Raw genomic sequence first — 9,768 nt, 5'->3', positions numbered from 1 at the left:
TTGGGTCCAATCTTTGTCAGTTTGTGGTGTACGAACAGAAGAGATCGAAATAACGGTTTTCCCAAATCAAATCAAAATCAACATTTACATAGCCCAAATCAAAGGAATGCCTTCAAGGGCTGTACAAAGCAAAGGACACAGAAAACGAAAATAGCAAGTGTGCGCGAAAGGCACTAACACTTATAAAAACCTTGGATAAGAAAGTCAACGTAAAATGTGCTATTTTTCTAGCAATCTATTATCACGCAAACGACGTGTGAAAAATATTTACTCTTAAATCACTATGTATTAAGATATTTATTGAATTATAAGTATTCATGTCGATTCTGATTCCATGGTTTGCAGTCCACTTTATTTTTTCTCTTGTGCTCACATGAACCTGCTCCACTGACCCAGTGCTGTATTTGGTACATCATTTGTGGTTGTGGGGGTACTATTGCATATGTTTGGAGATGTAGCTTGTGGGCTTGGTAGGAAACATTTAACGTTCTTATTTATAATATAATTTCAATAATATTTGTACATGTTGATTAAAGGGCTGCATCCATTGGAAATAAATAACTGACACCTGCGGATTACTTTTGACTAATTGCAATATGAATCATGATATTAATATTATTTTGTGATTCGGAAATCAGAAAAAACTAAATGATTCTGCTCGAAGGGGGTTTGCATTCTCTGGTTTTCCAGGAGGTGACTAACGATTCCAGAAGTTCCTGGAAGCCGGCGCGGGCCTCGGACAGGGAGCGCCACGTGCCCCGGGGTAAACGCCGGACATCCCAGCACTTCAATCTAGAAATCTGCTGGACGCATCGCTCTGGGAGCGACGGTGGAAGTATTACCAGGAGAACAGGCCCGCGAGCAGTGCCGAGCCACTTACAGGTAGGCGCAAGGGCGGGGAAGAAACTTTAAGTGGTACCTTCACGTAGGGGACCTTTTCTGGGGTAAAAGCAACTTTGATACACAATTGTTCAAAGTTGTGTCCGCGAAATTAAGAGCTTTAATTATTTGGGGGAATTAACTTGACACTGGGGCGCCGCATATCTTTGATTTGTGTGTTAATCCTAGAAGTGGTTGTAACAGGTATTTTCTGTTAGTAATTTAGGTTTGTCTGGTATCTTGGGTTGTGTTTAAAAAAAAACTACCTTTGACCTTTGGTCTGTGTCTTCATTCGTTACAGCAGCCCAGTGAACCACACGCTCACAGGACACTAAAACCAGGTGAGAAACTCCACCTGATGCTGTTCAGCCCTCAACTCAAACTGAAAGATTTTAAAAATCTCAGAAGTAAAAAAGCTATGTTAGGCTATAAAGAACACAGCTCGGTCACCATGACTTCACGTCACAACCGCTAAGCTGAGAAGGTGGCTAATGTTGGGCTAATAAGGAACTACGCACGGTCGACATGACTTCCAACGTCACCACCGTAAGTAAAGGAGGCATAATGTTGGGCTTTAAAGGAACGTACTGGCACGGTCAACATGGACTTCTGTCACCACCGGCCAAGGCTAAAAGTGGGCTCAATTGTTGGGCCTATAAAAGGAACTACAGCCACAGTCACATGGGACTTCACGTCACCACGCTAAGCTAAAGGGTGGCTTAATGTTGGGCTATAAACGACTACAGCACGGTCTCCATGACTTTCACGTCACCACCGCTAAGCTAAAGGTGGATAAATGTTGGGCTTATAAAAGAACTACAGCACGGCTCACATGACTTCCACACGGTCCACCACGCTAAGCTTAAAGGCGGCTTAATGTTGGAGCTATAAAGGAACTACAGGCTCGGCACATGACTTCACGTCACCACCGCTAAGCTAAGAGGCGGCAGACAAACCAAAACCACATTAAAAAAAACATTGACTTCAAGTTAAAGAACAAAATGTGCTAAAATGCTGACTCATTTCCGCGTATTATCACTCATTCCTGCACCACTCTTATAGGTTATTATCAGAAGTATCTTCAGGGTCCCAGCGGATCCTTAAAAAGTTTTTACCTTAAAAGTCTTACATTTACTTTTTGATATTCAAGGTCTAAACATTTCGAAAAAGGTTCTGGAATTTTAGGAAGGGAGGTATTACATTTGATCTTGGGCAGAGATCTTGTTTGTTAATGTGAAGGCGCAGTCATGTTGGGTTTGGCAGTTGGCACTGAATATGTCCCGTTTATTCAAATGCAATAAAAACTCCAGTACGGTTTATACTGTTTTTAGTTCATCGATTTTTTTTGTATTGATATTATTTTTTCCCTTGTTAAGAGGGGTCTTAGGTCTTAAGAGTCATTCAATTTTTGTACTTTGAAAAATGTGCAGATACCCTGATGTTAATTGAATAAATCTGACATTTTGCAGGTCAGCGGGGGTCAAGCTGTCGTCCTCCGGTCTCCCACGACCACAGGACCCACTCCCACTCGTCCCTCCTCGCAGTTTGGGGGCCGTCCTCTGTTCTCCCCGAGCGGGGGGGGCGGCGGAGCGGGAGCACCGGGAGCGTCTGGCTCAGTCCGTTCCCGGCTCTTCTGCCGACCCGAGCACCGAGACGACATCTGGAACCACCAGCGGCGCCGCTCGGCGCGGGTACGAGGCGTAGAACTGTAGAGCAGGCGGTTCCCAACCTTTTTTCAACTCCGGGCCCACTTTAAGAATCTAAAAAAAAAGTTTTCGAGGCCCACATTCAACCACAAACAATAGAGTGGTGCAGTGACGCGTCCTAAAACCCGGAAGTGAGTTAGCATTTTACCACTTCCTGTTCCCTCGTCTCAGAGCCAGTGGGATTTCTCTATAGGATTTTGGAAAATAGCTGGAAATAAGGTTTTTGAAGAGTTTTCGTGTCTGAAAAACGATGTTTGTTAACAAGTGGCTGGATAGGACTACAGAAGTTGTCGAGGACGTTAAACAAGTACAAACCACAGACTGTCTGTGTCATGGCGATTACAGTCGCTGGTTTATTTATGTCTGTAGGCCGTTGTGAGTGTGGACGGTCGGAGCATATACAACGTTAGCTTAGCCGATCTCCATTCAGAAAACACGCATTTTAAAAGGTTTTTCGCCTGCCGTCTGTCTGCAGACTTGTCAAAGCATTAATTCATGGTTTTTACTAACTGGTATCAGTATGTTGTTACTTCGGCATCATTTTGAAACGTGTTATAATTAAATCACGGTCAAATATGTTCATCTTGTTGTAGTTGTACCCCCCTTGCCAGCGATTCTCTCACTAGTTTAGCAAACTCAGCCCGGTTGTTGGCCCGGAAAGAACCTCGATTTTGGAGAGCCAGAAAACTGTGAAAAAGTACCCGCTAGCCGGAGCTAGCCCTAGTGGAAACGCAACCAAAAACGGGCCGGGCACGGCACGCTTAAACCGTGCTACGTGCTGCAGTGGAAATGCGCCATAAGTTTGTTTGCCCCTGTTCTGCTTGAAAGCAAGTACCTGCCTCCTGCAAACTGTTAAAACAAACGCTTCAACTTGTACCATTTAGAATCTGTATGTTTGAATGTCGATTTTAAGTTGGCGTGACGTTGAAGTCGTGCTGCTGGACACAGCTGTAGTTCCTTTATAGCATAACGTTAGCATTTTGCTTCTGGCGATTAGATTTATGATTCGAAAATGATAAAAGTAGAGTAGACATGTGGAGATTATCCGGCTGAACAAAACGTGCATTTATCAAACAGGTTCGTTTTCCACAGACCTTATTTTTTACAATATTCCAAAATCCTATGGAGAAATCCGGTTGTTTTTTTGTCGAGGGAACCCATGCGCAGTTTACTTCAGGGTCGGCCTACAAAAAATACGTCATCACTGCACCACTCTATTATGGTCATTTATACCATATCCAACTTAATTGTAGCATCTTTAACACACAAACGAGGGTACCTTGGTGTAGCTCCGTGCCACTGATAAAGCCTGAGCGGTCTCTGTCAAATTGTTGAAAGAGCCCCCTCCACCGCTGCATGAATTCCCACAGTGCAGAGAAGCCAAAAATGTCCATTCGGCCCGTCCTCGTCTTGTCAAACATGTCTGAAAGGAAACACAAAGCACAGCACGTCGTTATAGCTTACCCTGTTCTTTCAAGGGGAAATGCATTTCCAGAATGTTTCCAGGAAGTCTTCCATCATGGAACTTCTTTTTGAATTTCTTGAAAGTAGCAAACAGGAGTCACACATTTCTCGTTAAAGGTAATAGGAAACATTAGTCACTGGCAAACACAATTGGAATGTCGGGATACCTTCGCAGCTAACAAACAACAAGACAACATGACTCAGTCGTTATTTAAGCTGGCTACTGTCTACCGGAATTTCTAGTTTATATAATGTAGAAGTAAACTTTACTGTATGTTACCATCAGTTCATATAGGATAGCCTGTAATATGATATGTGAGTTTATGCGCTATCAGTGGGTTTTCTTCTGAGGGTTGCTACAGTATATCATATTGGACTAGGTTAAAGATCACTTACATGAGGATTACATTACATTACATGTCACTTGTTAGACGCTTTTATCCAAAGCAACTTCAGTGTTTCCCATACATTGATTTATTTGTGGCGGGCCGCCACAATTAAATATTGTCCGCCACAAATGGATCTCATAAAAAAAAATTATATATATATTATTTTTTTTTTTTTTTTTTTGGTGGTCTAATGGATAGTGAGGTGGGGCTGATGATCGGAAGGTTGCGAGTTCAAATCCTGCCTGGAACACCACTACTAGTGTGCCCTTGAGCAAGGCACTTAGCCCTCGGTTACTCCAGGGAGAATGTCCCTGTAATTGGTCATTGTAAGTCGCTTTGGAATAAGGAATCTGCTAAATGCCTGAATTGTAAATTGTATTTTTGGGAGAATAAACCCCACAGATTCTCAACTCCGGTGTGTTTCACTCATTAACAACGAAACACAGAGCAACAAGGACGTTGGGGCGGGGGGTGCGGTGCGGTGCCCCCACAAATAGAATCAGATTCTGTGGGAAACACTGAACTTACATACTCAATACTGTGGGCAATCCCCACAGGAGCAATTTGGGGTGAAGTGTCTTGCCCAGGGACACAACGACATGCTGACTGCAGTGGGGTTTGAACCTGTGCCCCCCTGATCCGAACACCAACGCACAACCCACTGCTCCACACGCCTCCCAGGATGACATGTAATCAACAAAGGTTAGCTCTCTTAAAGTATTTAACATAGTTGAACATTGTGTCACTTTGCCTCAAGGAACACTATTGAAGAATTTAACAACAATCAAACAACACAAAGCTACTTCACATTCACACTGTAGGGCATGTTATTTGGCCGTGACTGCGTGACTTACTGATCATCATGAGGCAGGTCTCGTCGTTGAAAGCAGACCAGTTGGAGTTGACGAGGGCCTGCTTCAGCTCCTTCAGATTGATGTAGCCGCTGCGGTCCGTGTCCACAGTGTGGAACCACTGGAACGCCTCTTGGCCAACACCGGGAGGGATGTTACCTAGAAGGGGAACAATCAGAGTAGTTATTGGATGGTGGCTCAGACGAACTGAAGATGCCCATCACAAAAAGATTGTTTTCTTAGCATACCACTCACTGTTTTCCAACAAGTGGACTAGCTTTATTTATTCTCTTTATTACTTCCCGTCATTCTATTTCTTAGAATTCAATATTTCACTGAAACTCTCAGGCTTCTTAGAAATAAAGCGGCTGCCTCATTCAGATGCAAAACAATTATTTATTTATTGAGAGATGAAGAAACACTCTGCCTGAGAGTCGAAGCTGCGGGCACTCTCTCAAGCAGGAAATTGATCACAAAAAATAATACATCTCCGCTTGACTCAATCTTTAGCACTGATTTAAAAAACAGTATCTCTGAACGTAAAAATAAAATGCCAAATGTATTTATACAGCTTAGTACAGTATACAATTAATTGATAGTGTTGGGTTGTTGTAGGAATGTGTGGATAACAGAAAAAAAATGTTACAATTGTGTGAGATCAAGGTTGAATTAATGCTTTGCGACAACTATAGAACGTAAAAAAAATCCCGTATCTTATTCATTTAACTAAAATACTGTATAATCTTCCAGTAAATGAAAAAAAACTGCAAAATATGGCATAAGGCATCTCAAAAGTTGTGAAACCAGTTTGGATTCTCTTAAAGAATACTTCCCCACATTAGTTAAACAGTCTCAGTGTTTCATAAGGAGCAGGTTGTGAAGCAAAGGTAGGTGCAGGGTCAAGGGTTGAGAGAAAGTGAATGGAGGGAGAGAAAGGGGTGTTAGAAATAATGGTGTAGGATAAGGGGAGGAGTGGGGGAGGGCTGACTGTCAGAAAAATGAATGGGTAGAGAGGGACAGGTGACAATTTAGGCCAGAACCTGATGGGATCTGTCCCTGTGGGGAGTGATCACGACATTGGCTTTCGGGCTTAGCTGCTACGGGAAACCGTGTACTCACACACACAACACAATCTTTACCCTATCTGTCTCTTACTCTGTTTAGCCTTCACTCAGTATTACCAGAGTCATCACTCCAGCCCTGTAATCCTGCTGAGGGGCACAAACTGAACCCTGTCTCTACATGACGGTCTGGGAACGCAAGTCATTTTCTATCCATCATCCCAGCAGAGAGGGAGGGAAAATGAGAGAGAAGTGATGAAGAAGAGGAAAGAGAGAAGCCACCTCATGTTCAGAATATACCTCCCACAGACAGAAGCCACCTACAGTATCAGCTAAGAGTCACCTGCAGGAGCATGCTGTCCATAATGTCCTCCTTGCGGTTGTCCACCGTAACCCCCATAATGCCCGGCGGGGGCACCCCCTTGTCCCTGTCCATACTGCCCTCCTTGAGCTGGGGCACCATAGCCACCATAAGGAGCTGTTGGTTGACGTGGGACCCCTCCATGTGGGGACCCTACATGTGGGGATCCTCCATGTGGGGACCCTCCATGTGGGGACCCTCCATGTGGGGACCCTCCATATGGGGCTGAGGGGTGTCCCCCGTAGGGACCGCTGCCCCCCCCGTATGGGGCACTGGGTGGTGGGTGGCTTCCTCCTGGATAGCCCTGCAGGGACAGACAACACAAGTCCACTAAGAGTATGTACAAGGAACAAACTGGCCATTATACTTTTGAGATAAAAAAAGCAAGATAATAAACTTGTGTACCACACGTTTTTATATATCTACAACACATTGCTTGCATGCATTGTAAGATGCCTTGTTATTATCACCAAAGGCACCACCAAATAGGATGAATATAAATTGAATTGTTATTTGTATGAATTCATATTATAATATTATTAATAGTGTTATATATGAAGCCCACTGTTGCTCACAGGCTTTAAGAAGGCTTAATATTAGACCCTGGAAAAGGGGATTCCCAGCACTTTTACTTTTTAAATTCAACATTTTTTCTATTATACTTCTTTACTTTGGTGTGCAGGAGTAATCGTTTAGTGAGGCAATTTTACTTCTGCTTGGAAATATATTTTCCATAAGTCAAAACACATGCAAATATCGATAATTTGCTTAGAAAAGACTACAATACAAAGTACAACACAGAGATAACCAAGTCTCAGATAAAACGGGAGCACTATAATAGCTAAAACGTATTGTTTAACGCCAACTACTGTACAACTCCAGGAATGTTAAATATAAAACACACAGCTAGCACAAACTACTAAATGTTATTAACAAGTAGCAACAGTTTACATCGTTTACTCCTATCCATACAGTAGCAAACCAATTAATGGCTAACGTTGCGTTAGTTAGTATTAGTTACGTTACATTAAGGGAATACAACAGATAATACAGCTATTCCACAATATTAACATGTTTGTATAATTAACATTGAGTAAAGTATTTAGATACCTGGCCGTAGTGAAAACTCATGTTTGACAGACTTTACTTCCTTCAACACGGTTAGCAAAGAAGGCGGATGCAGAACTGTCCGGCTAAGGGCGTGGACGTAAAAAATACTCAGGCTCACTATTGGTCAATTTGCACGTCCGTCACAAAACAGCCCGCGTCACTGGCTCCTGATTGGATAATAGAGTGGAAAAGGGATGACGACAGGACAAATAAGTAGCCTCTGAATCACTGTTCCCAGAGCCATCGGCAAAGTTATTCTGTCTTTGCTCTCATGAACACTGCCCAATACTTAGTGAGTTAGTCACTCACACTCAGTGTCATTATATAACAGATACTGGGTTTACTGAGTCTACTTGAGTTTGTAACAGTATTTTCGGAATTTATTTCAATCAATGTCTTACTATTCCTATAATTAATCAATTCAAAATGCACTGTTTTATGGCACAATTTTTAATTCTTATCGGTCATATTATTTCAATGGTTTCTATTTATAAAATATAACAGTAGGCTATTTAGCTTTACATCCAATCAGAATATACATTTTGATTCCTAGGGTTGCTACAGTAACTAGTATCATTGAGTTTTGACATACCAATAATCAATATCAAATACTCTAACACTTTTACTCAAGTAACTAAACTAATAAGTGACTTAAACCTCTGCCAAATATCTTTACTTTTACACAAATGTCTCTCTGAGGTACTTCATGATGCACTTCTATCTTGTGTTTTTCCCATACAGTATATTTACAGTCAGGTATACATTTAAAGCTAGACATCTGAATCAGCTTCATTAGCATATGTTATGCACACACACACACACACACACACACACACACACACACACACACACACACACACACACACACACACACACACACACACACACACACACACACACACACACACACAAATTAATTTCACTCCAGTTTTAAGATGCCCTCACACACAGTTACAGGAAATGGATTATAATTGTAAAATGAGTTTCAAAAAGAACAAAGGACACTGTTAACAGTGGTAGCTTTATAGTTTCACAACAACAAATACAATATATCAGGCTTTCTGTGTTGTTCATTTTCATTTTCTTAAGTATAATTTTTTAGTGGAATGAATGTGTTCATACATGTATCACACCTTCATTAAGCAATTCTGAATTAAACACAACATGTCCACATGATTTAAACCGACTCTCGACAAAATAAAGAACATTTTCTTCATATTGTGTTTCTGAAATTAAAAAAAAGTGACTTGTGCCGATTACTGTTCCACCCCTGAAGTAAGTGCTTTGGTGCTTTATCTTGTTTTATGCAATAGGGGGCAGTGTGGTTTTTTTTTCAGGAAAATGTATTGCTCTTGATATAGTGTGAACAAAACTTGGGGCCCAACAACATATATATAATATACAAAGAGCTCTAATATAATAGCATACACATACTGTACTTCTAGCGGACACATACAGTACACAAAAAACACAGATACAAATATCCACACACTCATACACACATAAACCAAATCCAAAGCATATTCTTTACCCTTTATCTTCCTTTGTATCCACCTTTTTTAGGGGTTTATTTGCATGCATTATATGTGCTTTGCTGCAGGCATGATAATATTTACAAAGAGTTGCTTCAGAAATCCATGAATCGATGGATATCTCTTTGGTGTAGAGCAGCCGTTCTCCATGGAGTCTGATGAATGGATTTGCTTCCAGCATCCCCTTCAGTACATTGCACAGTTTTTCAACAAGGCCTTTCCCATAAAGCACATTACATTTTCTTAGACGTCTCTTCTTCAGACTTCATGTTAGTGATGTTTTGGACGGAGGCTGTAGGATCCACTCTGATTGAACTCTTGGACATAAACTCTGACCTGGGCTTTGCCAGTGGCGTCAATTCGTGATTCTCGACAAACATCCTCTTGTTTGCCTCGTTTTTTTTCTTAATGAGTT

General features: G+C 41.7%; 1 protein-coding gene across 1 annotated transcript; it reads right to left on the bottom strand.

Moving 5' to 3' along the window:
* Positions 1-2,359: 2,359 nt before the first annotated feature.
* Positions 2,360-7,910, bottom strand: pef1 (penta-EF-hand domain containing 1). The gene is made up of 5 exons (XM_010784067.1): positions 7,822-7,910; positions 6,694-7,015; positions 5,293-5,448; positions 3,857-4,008; positions 2,360-2,608 (listed from the first exon to the last, which is right to left on the bottom strand). The coding sequence occupies exons 1-5, from the start codon at positions 7,840-7,842 to the stop codon at positions 2,360-2,362; spliced, it is 900 nt and encodes a 299-aa protein (XP_010782369.1). The 5' UTR covers positions 7,843-7,910.
* Between the last annotated feature and the right edge of the window lie 1,858 nt (positions 7,911-9,768).

Source organism: Notothenia coriiceps, unplaced genomic scaffold (genome assembly GCF_000735185.1).
Source record: "Notothenia coriiceps isolate Sejong01 unplaced genomic scaffold, NC01 NC01_scaffold00026100, whole genome shotgun sequence".
Classification (NCBI taxonomy): domain Eukaryota; kingdom Metazoa; phylum Chordata; class Actinopteri; order Perciformes; family Nototheniidae; genus Notothenia; species Notothenia coriiceps.
This window is presented reverse-complemented; position numbering and strand designations above follow the sequence as displayed.